The 17,605-nt window shown below is 45.9% G+C and overlaps 1 protein-coding gene across 3 annotated transcripts in view; it reads left to right on the top strand.

Moving 5' to 3' along the window:
* uvssa (UV-stimulated scaffold protein A) overlaps positions 1–5,038 on the top strand; it is a 110,056-nt gene extending 105,018 nt beyond the window's left edge. For 2 of the 3 annotated variants that reach the window (XM_085975456.1, XM_085975453.1), the window contains one exon: positions 4,475–5,038. In XM_085975456.1, the coding sequence (XP_085831582.1) occupies positions 4,475–4,568 (94 nt within the window). In that variant the 3' untranslated portion in view covers positions 4,569–5,038. Of the gene's footprint in view, positions 1–2,597; positions 2,730–4,474 lie in introns of those variants that run through there. The other variant, XM_085975455.1, reaches the window with a different exon arrangement.
* The last annotated feature ends 12,567 nt before the right edge of the window (positions 5,039–17,605 follow it).

Genomic DNA, 17,605 nt, shown 5'->3' with positions numbered 1-17,605 from the left:
AATCATTCCTAAACGAACCAGAGCTACAATAATAAGCATGTTTTGTGTTGCTATAGATCAGTTTGAGGGATTGGGTGTGAACATTTTTTTAAAAATCCCATTAAAATAAAGGCAGTTGATTAAAACCAAATTCATTGATGCCATTTGCATGAAGGCTATTAAACCTTTTGAATACTGATTGTCCCTTTCAATTTTAAAGGCAGGCATGGACAGTTTCTATCACTTATTAAGCAAAAATGACTTTGTTTACATTTTCCGTGCAAATATAAATTAAAATTACAGAAGCGAGGCATGAAGGCACGTGTAAAGATCTCTAGGAAAAGGACCCTGAACACTTGAAGTGTGAACTCAGCCATAGGAGTCTACTAAGTGAAAGCCTTTTGTAGAAAATGTTGAAGAACTCTGCTCTCCATAAACGCTGTAGAATATATTTCACACATTTTGGTAACTGGTTAGTTATGTGAGGAGAGAAGCGGGAGACCAGAGCTGATTAGTGAAGATGGACAAATACTCTGTAATTTTATTTGGTTGTCTTTTGGGATCAATAAATAATTGTGTACAGCTTTCAATTAGGACATTATCTTGATCTGGAGCAGATTTCACAAGGCTTGTGGAAGGTGCAGGTTTGATCTTACCAAATTGTCTTTTCTTATTATTTGCTTTCTTTTAAAATCAAAGTAAGGGGATTTAACCCTTTCACCCAGGTATCATTCTGATGAATCTGCACTGTAGATGGAGTTAAGGGATAGATCAGCCATGATCTAATTGAACGGTGGAACAAGCTCGAGGGGCTGAATGGCCTACTCCTGTTCCTATTTAATTAAATTAGTTGCTTTTTATTGTCTAGTAAAAGATTTTGTATGGTATTCTATTTGCACAGAAATGGGGATACGTTCTGAGCCGATACTGTTGATGCTGCAATCTGTTGGAGGTTGCTTATAAAGGATCCACCAATTTTCACATTGGCCCTGAAATTAGGATCGGGAGCTTGCCACGCGTGCAAGCCCCCGATGTGCACTTACCCGGCGCGCTGACATTTCAATCCTGGCCCGCATTGCATTTCCTCTCACTGGCCCGCTTGAGGCCCTGCCGCGCTGTGCGTGCGTGACCCAGCGGCGTACTTAGTGCGATGAGCCGGCTGGGATCATGTGAGCACAGGGCAACCAATGGGAGGTTGCAAAAGTTCATTCATGAGTTTGATAGTGAGAGCTGTCAAACTCATGAAAACTCCTGGCTCCAAAACACTACTTAAACTTGAAAGAAAATTAAAAAAAACATTGCTCTACTTAAATGAACCATAAATAACTGTAAAAAACTATTTTTAACAATTTTAAAATTTGAAAAAAATTATTATATAAAAAATCGGGGCTAAAATTAAACTTACCTTACTGTAAATTCTTTAAAAAAATTTCCACAGGTTTATTATTTTTAATAAATTGTATTAATAGACCACTTACCTGTAAAACTAAGTACTTACGTGTGGTTTTTCAATGCGTAAAAGACGGAGGCCTTTACACATGCGCAACTCTCTAAAAATAAAGGAAATCCAAGTCGCACGCGCTGCCTGTGTAGTCGCACGCGTTCAGCCTCTTAACCCCTTGGGTCAGAGGAGAGGAAATGCCGGTTTTCCCCGCATGCGCTGTGCATGCTGAAAACCGGCAATTCCTCCGGGCACACGCGTGAGTACCCCGTCCGTACTCACGCGTTGGGAGAGGAATTACTGGGCCAATGTGTGCGCTGTAAAATGAAAAGGGAATGGGGGTAGAGGGGTGTATTAAGAAAGGTAAACTGGTCAGGAAGGAAGAGAGAGCCTTACAAAAAAAAAAAATTCATGCAGGGAAGGAGAGGGGGAAGAAACTGGGAAAAAGACAGCGAGGTTGAAAATTAAATTACATACTGTCAGCTGCATACTTAGTGGAATTAGGTTGGGTTTGTGCAATGGCATTGTAAAATAATTTTGTGCATTAAGTAACAGATACTATTCAATGTGGTAAGTGTACAGTTATAGGAGCAAAGAGCCAAAAGAGAGAGAGAGTATGTGTTAAATGGGCTGATTGTACAACATGCTGGTCAAGGAAGAAACCTCGAAAACCATCTGCCCATATATCATTAAAAAGACAAATATATGCAAAGGGATGAAGTACAAATGAAAAGTTTTACTTGAATCTATTGCTGTATAACCACATATTGGTTAATTGTGACCTGAATTCAGTGCATCAGTTGCTACCCTGTACCTGACTTAGGCCTTCTTCAGAGGCCCATTCGAGCTGCTTGACTTTTGTACTCTCTCCACAGATGCTGCCAGACCCGCTGAGTATTTCCAGCGTTTCTGGTTATATTTCAGATTTCCAGCATCCGCAGTATTTTCCCTTTGGCTTTTGTACTGTTCATTATTTCCCAACCAAGTGAGTGGTCATTCAAGCCAAGGTGCAAGAATGTCACCTTGTGCTAATGTACTATTAATCGGCTGTCTTTCACTGAATTGTTTGTCAATGATGAGATGGGCCAAATTACCTTCCTTTTCTATCTTTATCTTGTGATAATGTGATTGGGATCCTGTGTATTGATATAAATTATTTTGTTGCCTTCTCTTATAGCTAATCAGTGGATTTCCAAAAGTAGATTGTTAAGAAGATTTGGCGGAGTATACAGGAATGTGTATTTCACTGTTATATTGGTTATTGTTTATTCATCTGCCTTATGTAAATAAAGCTACTTGTTGGTCCAGAGCCTGTGTCTCAAGTTAGTACTTTTGGAGATGGAGAAGAATTCTTGTGCTGGCGTGTGATATATTCCTGTAGCGGGTGAACAGAATAAGGGTTCTCTGTTACAACCCTTGGGTCTTGCTATCATTTACCATGATGTTGTGTAGGAAAAGGGGCACCCCGGTTCATAAAGAATATAAAGTCCATTTATAGGAGTGACCGATGATGCTAAAATATCCACGCCTGTTGCCTTGCTTCAGCACTTTCATTTTTTATCCTTGGGACCCCAAACATCGATCTGTTGAGGGTAAAATTCAACTTCGGTAGGGCCACAAAAAAGGCGGTAGTGTATCAGCCACCCGTTATACACCCCACCCAATTTTTCCTTCCATAGCAGATCAGCCGCCCATTATACACCCTGCTCAATCTGCCATCCATTGCAGTCAATGGAAAGGAAAACTGGGCAGGATGTATAACGGGCGGCCGATCCACGATTGCCCATTTTGAGCCCACGCCGAGGTTGAATTATACCCTTTGACGTAAGAAAACTACTAGGCACTTGGTCTAAGCGTTAAACAAAGCTTTAATCAACTGTTTTACAACATGGAAGTCTAGTTGTGTCCTTCACTAGTTCCTGTTAAAGAATGTTCTCCGCAAGCTGGGTCCATGCCCGAGTATTTATACTCTCCCTGGACAGCGCCACCAGCAGGCTGCCCAGTATTATTTCATAAGTCATTTCCACATGAATGACAAGATTCATGTCACCCTTTTTATCTTTAGCCTGCATACTCTTCCCACTCCCCCAGTTTATCAGTAGGACTCTACTGAAATATGTATTTGTAAATCATTTTGTCGCCGTCTTTGAATCAATGGAATGCAGAATTTCAATATGCTTCTCCCATTTCTATGCCAGTGTTCTTTTCTAACTGGCCTCGAAGAGGTGTGAAAGCGATGCTTGACTCTCCCTCCATTTTCTCCTTAGTTCTCAGAAATATGTTGCCACCAATGTTCCTTTTCAGCCGCGTGGCTGTGTAGCATTCTGCAGCTCCCGCGCAGCCGGCTCACCGGCTTTTAAATAGGAACAAAATGCATATGTGCGGTATTTTGAATGTGCGACGCAGCCCCTTAAAGAGGCCGTGCGCCCCCAAAAAATTAAAGGGAACATTGGTTGCCACTGTGCATTACTTCTCCCTAAAGGCCTGAACAAGATCAGGAACTTTCCGTGTAATGGACTCCTATCATTTTTGTGGCATTTGCCCAAGGGTTATTTTATGAAATTAAAACAAACTGAAGGACGTCAAATATAGCATAATGTAAATGTTTTTTAAATTGACATGAAACCCCTACAAAGGAATACTGCAGTAGCTATTTAACTTGTTCTGTTGCAGCTGTTGGGTCTTGATGGTGTCTTCTTTGCAGCTGTAAGAGTGGGTGAGAGCTGTAACAACTATGATGGTGGTGTGTTAACCAAGATAAGTCGTCTTCTTCTTAGGCAGTCCCTCTGAACTGAGGATGACTTGCTTCCACATTAAAAATGAGTTCGCAGGTGACTGATGAGTCCAGTGTGGGACCTACAGTCTCTGTCACAGGTGGGGCAGACGGTGGTTGAAGGGGCGGGTGGGTGGGGTACTTGGGTTGATGTGCGCTCCTTGCGCTTGGCTTCCACTTGCTCCCGGCGAAGAGACTTGACACCCAAGATAAGTAACGTCTTACCAGCATACTGTAAAAGTCCGAACAATACACATGTTTTTTTTTGTTTGTCTTTGCAGGACCTCAATGAAACGAGTCTCCGAAGCAATGGCTTGTGTAGACAAAAGAAAACATGAGAAGTTTGCAAACCAGTTCAACTATGCATTGCATTAAGGCCAACAAAAGGTGCCAAAATGGACACTATTATCTGTAACTTTCAGGTCTCTTGCAACAGGGATTTCAAGCAGCGAAATCTGCCTTTTTTCTATTGATTGTGATCTTTTTTAATTCTGCAGTGTACGTAATTTATTGTTAAATATTTAAAATGTCAATTTTTTTTACATTAGATGGCTACATTTGTAAAGAATTAAGTATTTAATGTATGTAGTTATTGTAATTTGTGGTCATTGTGATTGATAATGTAATAGACAAAACTGCTTGGACTTCACATTTACTCATGGTATTTTTTTTGGTCTAATTGAGTGAACAAACCGCACTGATTAACAACTGTTATTGCCAGCAATTCAAATCAATTTAAACTTTACTACAACCTATATAGCTTTTCTTTATATTTGATTGCATTTGAATACACACTTTAAATCTTCACTTCTTAAATAAAGGATTCAGAGATTGATGTTTCTTTACTATTTGTGATGCACGTTTTATTCATAGAAACATAGAAGATAGGAGCAGGAGTAGGCCATTCGGCCCCTCGAGCCTGCTCTGCCATTCAATGAGATCATGGCTGATCATCCAAATTCAGTACCCTGTCCCTGCTTTCTCCCCATATCCCTTGATCCCTTTAGCCTTAAGAAATATATCCAACTCCTTCTTGAATATATTTAATGAATTGGCCTCTACTGCCTTCTGTGGTAGAGAATTCCACAGGTTCACCACTCTCTGGGTGAAGAAATTCCTCCTCATCTCTGTCCTAAATGGCTTACCCCTTATCCTTAGACTGTGACCCCTGGTTCTGCACTCCACGACCATCGGGAACATCCTTCCTGCATCTAGTCTGTCCATTCCTGTCAGAATTTTATAAGTTTCAATGAGATCCCCTCTCATTCTTCTAAACTCCGAGTATAAGCCCAATCGACCCAATCTCTCCTCGTACGTCATTCCTGCCATCCCAGGTATCAGTCTGGTGAATCTTCGCTGCACTCCCTCCATGGCAAGAACATCCTTCCTCAGATAAGGCGACCAAAACTACACACAATACTCAAGATGTGGTCTCACCAAGGCCCTGTACAACTGCAGCAAGACATCCTTGTTCCTGTACGCAAACCCTCTCGCTACGAAGGCCAAGATACCATGGCAACAATTTCCCGTAAAGGTCAAGGGTGGGCCCAACAAGCCCAGGGAACCTTAGATGTCAAGGGATATACGAAAATGGATTAGGAAAAAAAGGGGGGCTTTTGGCAGATACAAGGTGTAGTGTCCGTGTGTAGATAAAGACACTAAAGACAGGAGTTGGTTCATAGGTATTTACTAAGCAAGTCTGGGGGGGTTTCTAAAGGATATACACAATACACAGGCTTATATAGCCCAAGTGGCAATTACCGGCATTACGCACACCTGGGGCTCTTAAAGGCACATACACCATAATTGCTCTTAAAGGCACATACACCACAATCCCTCCCCTTCTAGCTAACTAGTACATCATATTTTAAGTAATTATTAATTACATGTTATATGCAAAATAATATACATTGCTGTAGTTAATTAATTATAAGTTAGTCTCTCAGGAGGCTTCCTGACTCGGTCCGGATAACGCCTCGGGGGTGTAGTAGTTTCTGGTGGTGTAGTAGGTTCTTCTGGCAAGGCTGATTCGGCTTGAAGGCCAGTGTCGGGTTCATCGGGCTCCAGTATCACCGGATCGGAGGTAGATATGGGTATCTCTACTTCATCGTTAGATGTATAGAGTGGTGGTGTAGGTTGTCCCTTTTCGGATGACTTGATGATTTGGTCAGCATGGCGCCTTATTATGCTGTCTCCGATGTCCACGGTATACATCAGTGGTCCTAATCGTGTGCAGATAGGTCCAGGCTGCCATTTCTCGGTACGGTAGTCCCGGGCCAAAACCGGTTGGCCTATCTGGAAGGCCCTAGTTGGCCTTTCATTCATGCCTTGAAACTGCCGGTTCTCCACGTCCCTTCGGATGTTGGGCTTGACCAAATCCAGCCGGCATCTTAGGTTTCTATTGTAGAACATCATGGCGGGAGTTTGGTTAGTAACCATATGCGTTGCATTCCTATATGCAAATAAGAAGTTATCCACCTTGTGCTGAAGTTTTATGTCTTCATTACCCATGGCCTTGATGGCCTTCTTGAAGGCCTGGACAAACCTTTCAGCCAATCCATTGGTGGCGGGATGGTATGGGGTGGACGTGTAGTGCTTTACCCCATTGTTCTTTAAGAACTTTCTGAATTCTTCGGACACAAATTGCGGTCCATTATCAGAACATATCTGCTCCGGCAGCCCATTCCTGGCAAATATGGTCCTTAATACTGTGATGGTTTTTTCCGTGGTGGTGGAGGACATCTTTATTACCTCCAGCCACTTGGAGTGTGCATCAACTGCGATTAAGAACATTGAGTCCATAAATGGACCAGCAAAGTCGATGTGCACCCTTTGCCAGGGAGATGAGGGCCACTCCCATGGATGTAGAGGGGCCTGTGGCGGAGCATTTTGGACCTTCTGGCATCCTAGGCAGCTCTTGGTCATGTCTTCGATGTCTCCATCAATACCTGGCCACCATACAAACGCCCTAGCTAGGTTCTTCATTTTCACTCCACCCAGATGCCCCTCGTGAAGCTCCTTTAGCACTTTATCCTGGAGTTTGGGTGGAATCACCACTCTGGATCCACACATCAAGGTTCCTCGGCACACTGACAGCTGTTCTTTGCGAGAATGCTGGCAACAGTGGTTTGCCATGTGCTGGCCATCCCTTCACTGTTAAATCGTAGACCCGTGAGAGAGTAGGGTCATTTCTTGTCTCCCTTTCAATGGCAGAATTTGTCACCGGTAGACATTCCACTATGGTAGAGTGGAATATCTCTACTGGGTCTACTGTAGGTGCCTCTTCTATCATTGGCAACGGTAGGCGTGATAAACCGTCAGCATTCCCATGCTGTTTTGATCCTTTGTATTCAATGTTGTATTGGTGTGCCCCTAGAAAAAGGGACCACCTCTGTAGTCTTTGTGCCGTCATAATGGGGACACCTTTTTTAGGGTTGAATATGGAGATGAGGGGTTGATGGTCAGTCAGCAAGGTAAATTTTTGTCCGTGTAGGCAATGGTTGAATTTCTTCACTCCCCATACCAGGCTGAGTGCTTCCCTGTCTATCTGGGCATAGTTACGCTCAGCTGAGTTCAATTAGCGTGACGCAAAAGCTATCGGCTGTTCCGAGCCATCAGGGAATCTATGGGACAATACCGCTCCTATGCCGTAAGGGGATGCATCGCACGCCAGTCTGATTGGTAGTGATGGGTTGTAATGAGCCAAAATTTTCTCGGATGTGATTAAGTCTTTACATTTATGGAAGGCACGTTTACAGTCTTCGTTCCATTTCCAAATCACTCCTGTCTGTAGAAGATCATTAAGAGGGTGTAGAATAGTTGATAAGTTCGGTAAAAATATATGATAGTAATTTATTGATCCCAGAAATGACCTTAATTGTGAAACATTTTCAGGTGCTGGGGCTTTTATAACTGCTTCAATTTTTTCAGGTGACTTATGCAACCCTTCCTTATTAATTATGTGGCCACAATATGATATCTGATTTTGGAAAAATTCGCACTTGGGGTGATTTGCTCGTAGGCCTCGTTCTTTCAGCCTAGTGAGCACCTGCTCCAAATTGGCAAGGTGCTCGTTGTCGTTTTCTCCTGTTACAAGGATGTCGTCTAGGTAGCATTGAGTCCCCGGAATCCCTTGCAGGACTTGCTCCATAGCTCTTTGCCAGATAGCTGGAGCTGATTAAATTTCGTAACAGCCCGTATGTCTTCGCGCCCATTAAGTTCAGAAGTACTGAAGCTTCTTTTTCATCTGTTATTCCATTTGCAGTGCAATAAACCTCTACTCTTTCCACGTATGTGGTCCAATCTTCTATTTCGCCATCAAAAGCCTCAATATTACCAGATTTAGGCATTTCAGAAAAGATATGGCGCTTCCCGCGCTTTTTTTTCTCTCTGTAGCAACGATATGGCGCTTTCCCGCCGCTGCTACCGATAACAATGCTGTTTTACTGTGGTTTCCGTTTATTCACTGTTGGAGACTCGTTCCCGACGGAGGTCTAAACGCTGACCTGCTTGCCGCGCCGGCCGTCTCTCGAGTGCACCCTCCCAGTCCGTTATTGCTTGCCTCCGATTTCGCTGCCTGTCTCAGCTGTAGAGCCCGCCGCTGGAGCTCCAGCCTGACGCCCAGGAAGGATTAGCGCAGTACCTGTCACCAGCTTGGCCAGCTGGTGAAACCACAGTTTCTCTTACTTCCTTGAGTCTTCTGGACGCTGGAGGAATCGATGTCCTTGAGGTGCTGCCGAATTGCAGGTAAGTCCGTTTCCACTTCGTCGCCACTGTAGTGTCCGTGTGTAGATAAAGACACTGAAGACAGGAGTTGGTTCATAGGTATTTACTAAGCAAGTCTGGGGGGGGGGTGGGGGTGGGGTGGGGGGTGGGGGTGGGTGGGGGGGGGGGGGTGGGTGGGTGGGTGGGGGTGGGGGTGGGTGGGGGGGGTGGGTGGGTGGGTGGGGGTGGGGGTGGGGGGGGGGTGGGGGTGGGTGGGGGTGGGGGTGGGGTGGGGGGGGTGTGGGTGGGGGGGTGGGGGGGGGTTTCTAAAGGATATACACAATACACAGGCTTATATAGCCCAAGTGGCAATTACCGGCATTACGCACACCTGGGGCTCTTAAAGGCACATACACCATAATTGCTCTTAAAGGCACATACACCACGCAAGGGACTAAAGACAGAGGAAGCCCGAGCGGAGTATAAAAAGTGCAGGGGGATACTTAAAAAAGAAATTAGGAGAGCGAGGAGGGGCCATGAAATAACACTGGCGAGCAAAATAAAGGAAAATCCTAAGGTGTTTTATTATAAGTATATTAAGGGAAAGAGGATAACTAGGGAAAGAGTAGGGCCCATTAGGGACCAAAGTGGCAATCTGTGTGTGGAGCCAGAAGATGTAGGTGGGGTTTTAAATGAATTTTTTGCATCTGTGTTTACTATGGAGAAGGACGATGTAGACATAGAAATTGGGCAGGGGGACTGTGATATACTTGAACATATTAGCATCGAGAGGGAGGAGGTACTAGCGGTTTTAGCAGGCTTAAAAGTGGATAAATCCCCAGGCCCGAATGAGATGTATCCCAGGCTGCTGTGTGAGGCAAAGGAGGAGATTGCAGGGGTTCTGACACAAATTTTCAGAACCTCTGGCCACAGGGGATGTGCCAGAGGACTGGAGAACAGCTAATGTAGTACAATTATTCAAGAAGGGTAGTAGGGATGAACCAGGGAATTACAGGCCAGTGAGCCTAACATCAGTGGTAGGTAAATTATTGGAAAAAATTCTGAGGGACAGAATTAGTCTCCACTTGGAGAGGCAGGGATAGTCAGCATAGCTTTGTCAAGGGACGATCATGCCTGACCAATTTGATTGAATTTTTCGAGGGGGTGACTAGGTGTGTGGATGAGGGTAGTGCAGTGGATGTGGTATACATGGATTTCAGTAAGGCTTTCGATAAAGTCCCGCATAGGAGACTGGTCAGGAAGGTAAGAGCCCATGGGATCCAGGGTGCCTTGGCACATTGGATCCAAAACTGGCTTAGTGGCAGAAGGCAGAGGGTGATGGTCGAAGTTTGTTTTTGTGACTGGAAGCCTGTGTCCAGTGGGGTACCGCAGGGATCGGTGCTGGGTCCCTTGCTGTTTGTGGTCTACATTAATGATTTGGATGTGAATGTAAAAGGTATGATCAGTAAGTTTGCAGATGACACGAAAATTGGTGGGGTGGTAAATAGCGAGGAGGGTAGCCTCAGTCTGCATGATGATATAGATGCTTTGGTCAGATGGGCGGAACAGTGGCAAATGGAATTTAACCCTGAAAAGTGTGCGGTGATGCATTTTGGAGGGATTAACAAGGCAAGGAAATACACAATGAATGGTAGGACCCTAGGAAAGACAAAGGATCAGAGGGCCCTTGGTGTGCATGTTCATAGATCCCTGAAGGCAGCAGAACAGGTGGATAAGGTAGTTAAAAAGACATATGGGATACTTGCCTTCATTAGCCGAGGCATAGAATATAAGAGCAGGGAGGTTATGATGGAGCTGTACAAAACGCTGGTTAGGCCACAGCTGGAATACTGTGTGCAGTTCTGGTCGCCACACGATAGGAAGGATGTGATTGCTTTGGAGAGGGTGCAAAGGAGATTCACCAGGATGTTACCTGGGCTGGAGCGCTTCAGCTATGAAGAAAGACTGGACAGGCTGGGGTTGTTTTCCTTGGAGCAGAGAAGGTTGAGGGGGGACCTGATTGAGGTGTACAAAATTATGAGGGGCATAGATAGGGTAGATAGAAAGGAACTTTTTCCCTTAGTAGAGGGGTCAATAACAAGGGGGCATAGATTCAAGGTAAGGGGCAGGAGGTTTAGAGGGGATTTGAGGAAAAACTTTTTCACCCAGAGGGTGGTTGGAATCTGGAACTCACTGCCTGAAAAAGTGGTAGAGGCAGGAACCCTCACAACATTCAAGAAGCATTTGGATGAGCACTTGAAATGTCATAGCATACAAGGCTACGGACCAAATGCTGGAAAATGGGATTAGATTAGACAGGGATTGATGGCCGGTGCGGACGCGATGGGCCGAAGGGCCTCTTTCTGTGCTGTATAACTATGACCATACCATTTGCCTTCTTACCCGCCTGCTGCACCTGCATGCTTACCTTCAGCGACTGGTGCACAAGGACACACAGGTCTCGTTGCACTTCCCCTTCTCCCAATCTATTGCCATTCAGATAATAATCTGCCTTCCTGTTTTTGACACCAAAGTGGATAACCTCGCATTTATCCACGTTATATTGCATCTGCCATGCTTCTGCCCAATCAACCAACCTGTCCAAATCATACTGGAGTTTCTTGGCATCCTCCTCACAGCACACACGCTCACCCAGCTTTGTGTCGTCTGCAAACTTGGAGATATTACATCTAGTTCCCTCATTTAGATCATTAATATATATTGTGAATAGCTGGGGTCCAAGGACCGATCCCTGCGGTACCCCACTAGTCACTGCCTGCCACTTGGAAAAAAAAAACATTTATTCCAAATCTTTGCTTTCTGTCAGCCAACCAGTTCTCTATCCAAGTCAATACCTTGCCCCCAATCCCATGTGCCTTAACTTTACACGCTAATCTCTTATGCGGGACCTTATCGAAAGCCTTTTGAAAATCCAAATACACAACATCCACTGGTTCTCCCTTATCTATTTTACCAGTTACATCCTCAAAAAATTCCAGTAGATTAGTCAAGCATGATTTACCTTTTGTAAATCCATGTTGACTTTGTCCGATCCTGTCACTGTTTTCCAAGTGCTCTGCTATTACATCTTTTATGATGGACTCCAGCATTTTCCCCACTACCAATGTCTGTAATTCCCCGTTTTCTCTCCACCACCTTTTTTGAATAGCGGGGTAACATTAGCTACCCTCTGTAATGTATATACCTTTAAGGGGGGGAACTACTTTTTACAGCTCATGTATACTGTAGTACCGGCAGTGGCCACACCTGTATATAGCACTGAGTAGTAATCTGTACAGGCAGTTCCAGAGTGAGCCACGTTGAGTAAACACCTTTTGTACCATTCTCCTGCAGTCTGTGTCTTACTACTGATGGACACAACATTGGCGACGAGGCAAATTCGATCCTACCTGCAACTCTGCATCACCTCCCAGGGATTCGTTCCTGGAGACTAGTAAATTGGAGGTCAAGGCCAGAGACACAGGCGTCAACCACGGACAACCGGCCAGTCATCCAGCAGAGACTCGAGAATAGCGGGGGAGGCTGTTGAGAGCCAGGCTTGGCTTTCCAGTCGCGGTGGTCCAGCGAAACGGGCTGGCAACAGGTAGTGCGCAGACCCTTCCCAGACAGCGGCGGGCTAGAGCCCGACCGAGCGGCACAGCAAAGGGCCGAGCAGCGTCGACGGGAGAGAGAGAGGGCAGAGTGCACAGGGCGCAGCCGGTGTTCAGGGGCCGAGCAGCATTGAGGAGAGGGAGAGAGACGCGCAGAAACCTGCGAGGGATCGCCATTGCCACGAGGACCACCCAGAGCGGCGTTGGCAGCAGCACAGGAGAAGCGCGCGAAACCTACAGGGTGCCGCCATTGCCACGAGGACCGCCGAGAGCGGCGTTGGCAGCAGCGGGGGAGGAAGGAAAGCGCGGGAGATGCCATTTTAAGCCATTGTAAACCACACCCAAAATGCCGAAGAGTGGCAGTATCACTGCATTTGACAATGTAGTCGAAGATTGGACTACATATGTCGAACGAATAGAGGTATACTGCAAGGCAAATGAGGTGTCAGATGACAAGAAAGCACCGGTATTGTTAAATTTAATGGGTGCAAAGACGTATGGCTTATTACGAAATCTAGTAACCCCAGCGAAGCCAGTGGAAAAGAGTTTTGGAGACATAGTGACGATACTACAGGAACATTTAAACCCCACACCGCTGCTGATAGCAGAAAGATGCAAGTTTCACAAACGGAACCAGCATAAGGATGAAAGCAATGCTGAATATTTAACAGAACTGTGCAAACTATCGAAACACTGCCAGTTTGGAACGGGACTGGCAGATACCTTAAGGGACAAGTTTGTTTGTGGGCTTCAAAGTGAAGGAACCCAGAAACGGCTTTTATCTGAAAAGGACCTTACGCTGGACAAGGCTTTCAGCATTGCGGTATCATATGAAGCAGCAGCATGGGGCGCTGCAGAGATACAACAGAGACCGCAAGAATATGGCACAAACGAAATGTCATACAGAACAGAGAAGTGCTATCGCTGCGGCAGAACAACACACGACCACAACGATTGCTGGTTCAAAGACAAAGTGTGCAGACAGTGTGGAAAAGTAGGACACATAGCACGAGTCTGCAGGTCGGGAAAGAAAACCAGCAATAAGAAATCTCCAAAAGAAAAGTACAAGAAGGTACATAAGGTGACGGAGAATAGTTCAGACGAACAAAAGAGTGATACTGACTCTGAAAACAGGGAGTTGAGTTGTCTGAAACTACATAATGTGATCAAAACGGAGGATCACCGAACCATTTGGGTCACTCTCAAGATAGCAGGAGTCCAAGTAAAAATGGAATTGGACACAGGATCAGCCCTAACAGTCATAAACCGACGGGACATAGTGGTTAGCACTGTTGCCTCACAGCGCCAGGGACCCGGGTTCGAATCCGGCTCGGGTGATTGTCTGTGTGGAGTTTGCACATTCTCCCCGTGTTTGCGTGGGTTTCCTCCGGGTGCTCCGGTTTCCTCCCACAGTCCAAAAGATGTGCGGGTTAGGTTGATTGGCTATGATAAATTGAACCTTACTGCTAGGGGGATTAAATACGTGGGGTTACGGGGATAGGGTGGGATATGTGTTGGTGTAGGGGTTATGGGGATCAGGTGGGATATGTGTCGGTGCAGGCTCGATGGGCCGAAATGGCCTCTATCTGCACTGTGGGGTTTCTGTGATTCTGTGACTACGAGCGGCTATTCTCACACATACCCTTGAGAGACACAAAAACTATTTTGAAGACTTACACGGGGCAAAAAGTCTACCCCAAAGGAAAAATAAGGGTGACCGTTATATATAACGGTAAGGAAACACCAAAACTAGACCTGTATGTATTGCAAGATGGAGGACCACCATTACTGGGACGTGAATGGATCCGGAAAATACAGCTGGATTGGCATTCCATACAAGCACTGACTGTGGCTGCCAAAAAGGATGACGACGTCACACCTGGGCGACTGTCAAAGATCCTAACCGATGCGCAAGAAGTGTTCCAGCAAGGACTTGGAACACGAAAAGGCATGACAGCAACAATTAAAATTGAAGAAAATGCAAGGCCAAAATTTTTTAAGGCCAGACCGATACCTTATGCGATCCGCCCAGCCGTCGAAGCAGAGCTGGAGAGTTTGGAACATTCAGGAGTACTGTCCGAGGTAGACTGGAGCGAGTGGGCTACACCCATCGTTCCTGTGATGAAAAAGTCGTTGAGCAGCACGCCTGGGGAACCAAGGAAGGTTCGCATCTGTGGGGACTTTAAGGTAACAGTGAACCCAGTCCTTCACACCATGCAATATCCACTTCCGCGGATTGAAGACATTTTCACCTCGCTATCTGGAGGGAAACGCTTCACTAAGATTGATCTGGCCCAGGCGTATCTGCAAATGGAGGTAGAAGAAGCATCAAAAAAATACCTCACAATCAACACCCATAAAGGTCTCTACCAATACAACCGGCTGGTATTCGGGGTAGCATCAGCTCCAGCTATTTGGCAAAGGGCAATGGAACAAGTCCTGCAAGGGATCCCAGGGACCCAGTGTTATTTGGACGACATCCTGGTCACGGGCGAAAATGAGTGATCACCTCGCCAACCTGGAGCAGGTGCTCACTAGATTGAAGGAATATGGGCTCCGAGCTAACCGCCCCAAATGCGAGTTTTTTAAAAAACAGATCTCGTATTGTGGCCACGTTATTGATAAAGAGGGGTTACATAAGTCCCCAGAAAAGATTGAGGCAGTAGTCAAGGCTCCAGCACCGGAAAACGTGTCACAACTGAGGTCGTTCCTTGGGCTGGTAAACTACTACCATAAGTTCTTGCCAAATTTGTCTACAATACTACACCCACTGAACACCCTGCTGCAAACTGGAGTGCCATGGAAGTGGAGTGACGAATGTAAACGAGCTTTCCAGAAGAGCAAAACACTAATCACATCGAAAGAGGTATTGGTCCATTTCAACCCAGCACTACCAATTCGGTTGGCATGTGATGCGTCACCCTACGGCATTGGAGCGGTGCTATCGCACAAATTCTCGGACGGCTCAGAGAGGCCAATAGCCTTTGCGTCACGATCATTAACCTCAGCTGTGCATAACTATGCCCAGATTGACAGGGAGGCCCTCAGCCTAGTGTGGGGAGTGAAAAAGTTCAATCACTATCTGCACGGGCAGAAATTCACCTTGCTGACTGACCACCAGCCTCTTGTCTCCATTTTTAATCCGAAGAAGGGCGTTCCGGTGATGACTGCGCAACGACTACAAAGATGGTCACTCTTTCTAGGGGCGTACCACTATGAGATTGAATATAAGGGCACGAAACAGCATGGAAATGCTGATGGGCTATCACACCTGCCACTGCCTACTGCGGAGGAAGCACCAGCAGTGGATCCTGTCAAAATATTTCATTTGACTATAGTTGAATACCTACCAGTAACTAACGCTCGAATAGAATAGGAGACCCGAAATGACCCGACACTGTCTCGGGTATATGATTTGACGGTGAAGGGATGGCCAGCACATGGCAACTCACTGTTGCCAGCATTCTCGACAAGAAGAGAACAACTGTCAGTGTGCCGGGGGACCTTGATGTGTGGATCCCGAGTGGTAATTCCACCCAAGTTAAGGGATAGAGTGCTCAATGAGCTTCATGAGGGTCATCTGGGAGGGGTAAAAATGAAAAGCCTAGCCAGGGCTTATGTGTGGTGGCCGGGAATCGATAAACAAATCGAGGACCTGACCAAGAGCTGCTCAGGATGCCAGAAAGCCCAAAATGCACCACCACATGCCCCTCTACACCCATGGGAGTGGCCCTCATCTCCATGGCAACGGGTGCATATTGATTTTGCTGGTCCATTCATGGACTCAATGTTTTTAATAGCCGTGGATGCGCACTCGAAATGGCCTGAGGTCATCAAAATGTCCTCCACCACCACGGAGAAAACTATTGCAGTCCTATGGACCATTTTTGCCAGGAACAGCTTGCCAGAACAGATTTGCTCCGACAACGGACCACAGTTTGTGTCCGAAGAGTTCCGGAGGTTTATGCAGAAGAATGGGGTAAGGCATTACACATCCGCCCCGTACCATCCAGCCACAAATGGATTGGCTGAGAGGTTCGTACAAACCTTTAAGAAGGCAATAAAGGCTATGTACAATGACAACATTCCGCTGCAGCATAAGGTGGACAATTTCCTGTTCGCCTACTGCATGTGCGACACATGCAGTCACCAACCAGGCCCCGGCCATGATGTTCTTTAACCGAAGGTTAAGATCTCGCCTGGATTTGCTCAGACCAAACGTACGAAGAGATGTTGAGAGTAAGCAATTCCAGCACATCCATGAGAAGCCAACAAGGAGCTTCATTGTAGGGCAACCAGTCTTGGCCTGCGACTACCGAACAGAAAAATGGCAGCCAGGAACGATATGCACACGGCAGGGCCCACTAATGTACACAGTGGATGTTGGGGAGAGCATCGTGAGACGCCATGCTGACCAGATCCGAGAGTCACAGGAACAAGTCAACCCCATGCCTCGCCCATACGTACCTGGTGAGGAACCCGACGTACAGGTCGCATCTACCCCAGAAACAGTAGCATTGGAAGCTGATGACCCAACCGACGACAGGGTGCCAGAATCGCCTCCGCACCAAGAGCGAGACACTCGGGAAAGGCGCTATCCAGAAAGGATCAGGAAGCCTCCCCAAAGACTGAATCTATAAATGGACTATTTTCAGCTAACGTTGTATGTTAAAAGTGTTAATTGTAATTAGTTTGATATTTAATTGTTAAATGAGTGTTATGGTACTGTTAATCTAAAAGGGGAGGAATTGTAATGTATATACCTTTAAGGGGGGAACTACTTTTTACAGCTCATGTATACTGTCATACCGGCAGTGACCACACTTGTATATAGCACTGAGTAGCCATCTGTTAGGCAGTTCCAGAGTGAGCCACGTTGAGTAAACACCTGTTGTACCATTCTCCTGCAGTCTGTGTCTTACTACTGACGGACACAACACCCTCCAATCCATGAGTACTGTTCCAGATTCTATCGAATATTGGAAGATGATCAGCAATGCATCTACTATTTCTAGGGCCACCTCCTTAAGTACCCTAGGATGTAGATTATCAGGCCCTGGGGATTTATCGGTCTTCAATCCCGTCAATTTCCCTAAC

The sequence above is a fragment of the Somniosus microcephalus genome, chromosome 2 (genome assembly GCF_052327205.1).
Source record: "Somniosus microcephalus isolate GS21.2 chromosome 2, FLI_Smic_1.0, whole genome shotgun sequence".
NCBI lineage: Eukaryota > Metazoa > Chordata > Chondrichthyes > Squaliformes > Somniosidae > Somniosus > Somniosus microcephalus.
Note: the sequence above shows the minus strand (reverse complement) of the source record. Positions and strands in the feature narration are given on the sequence as shown.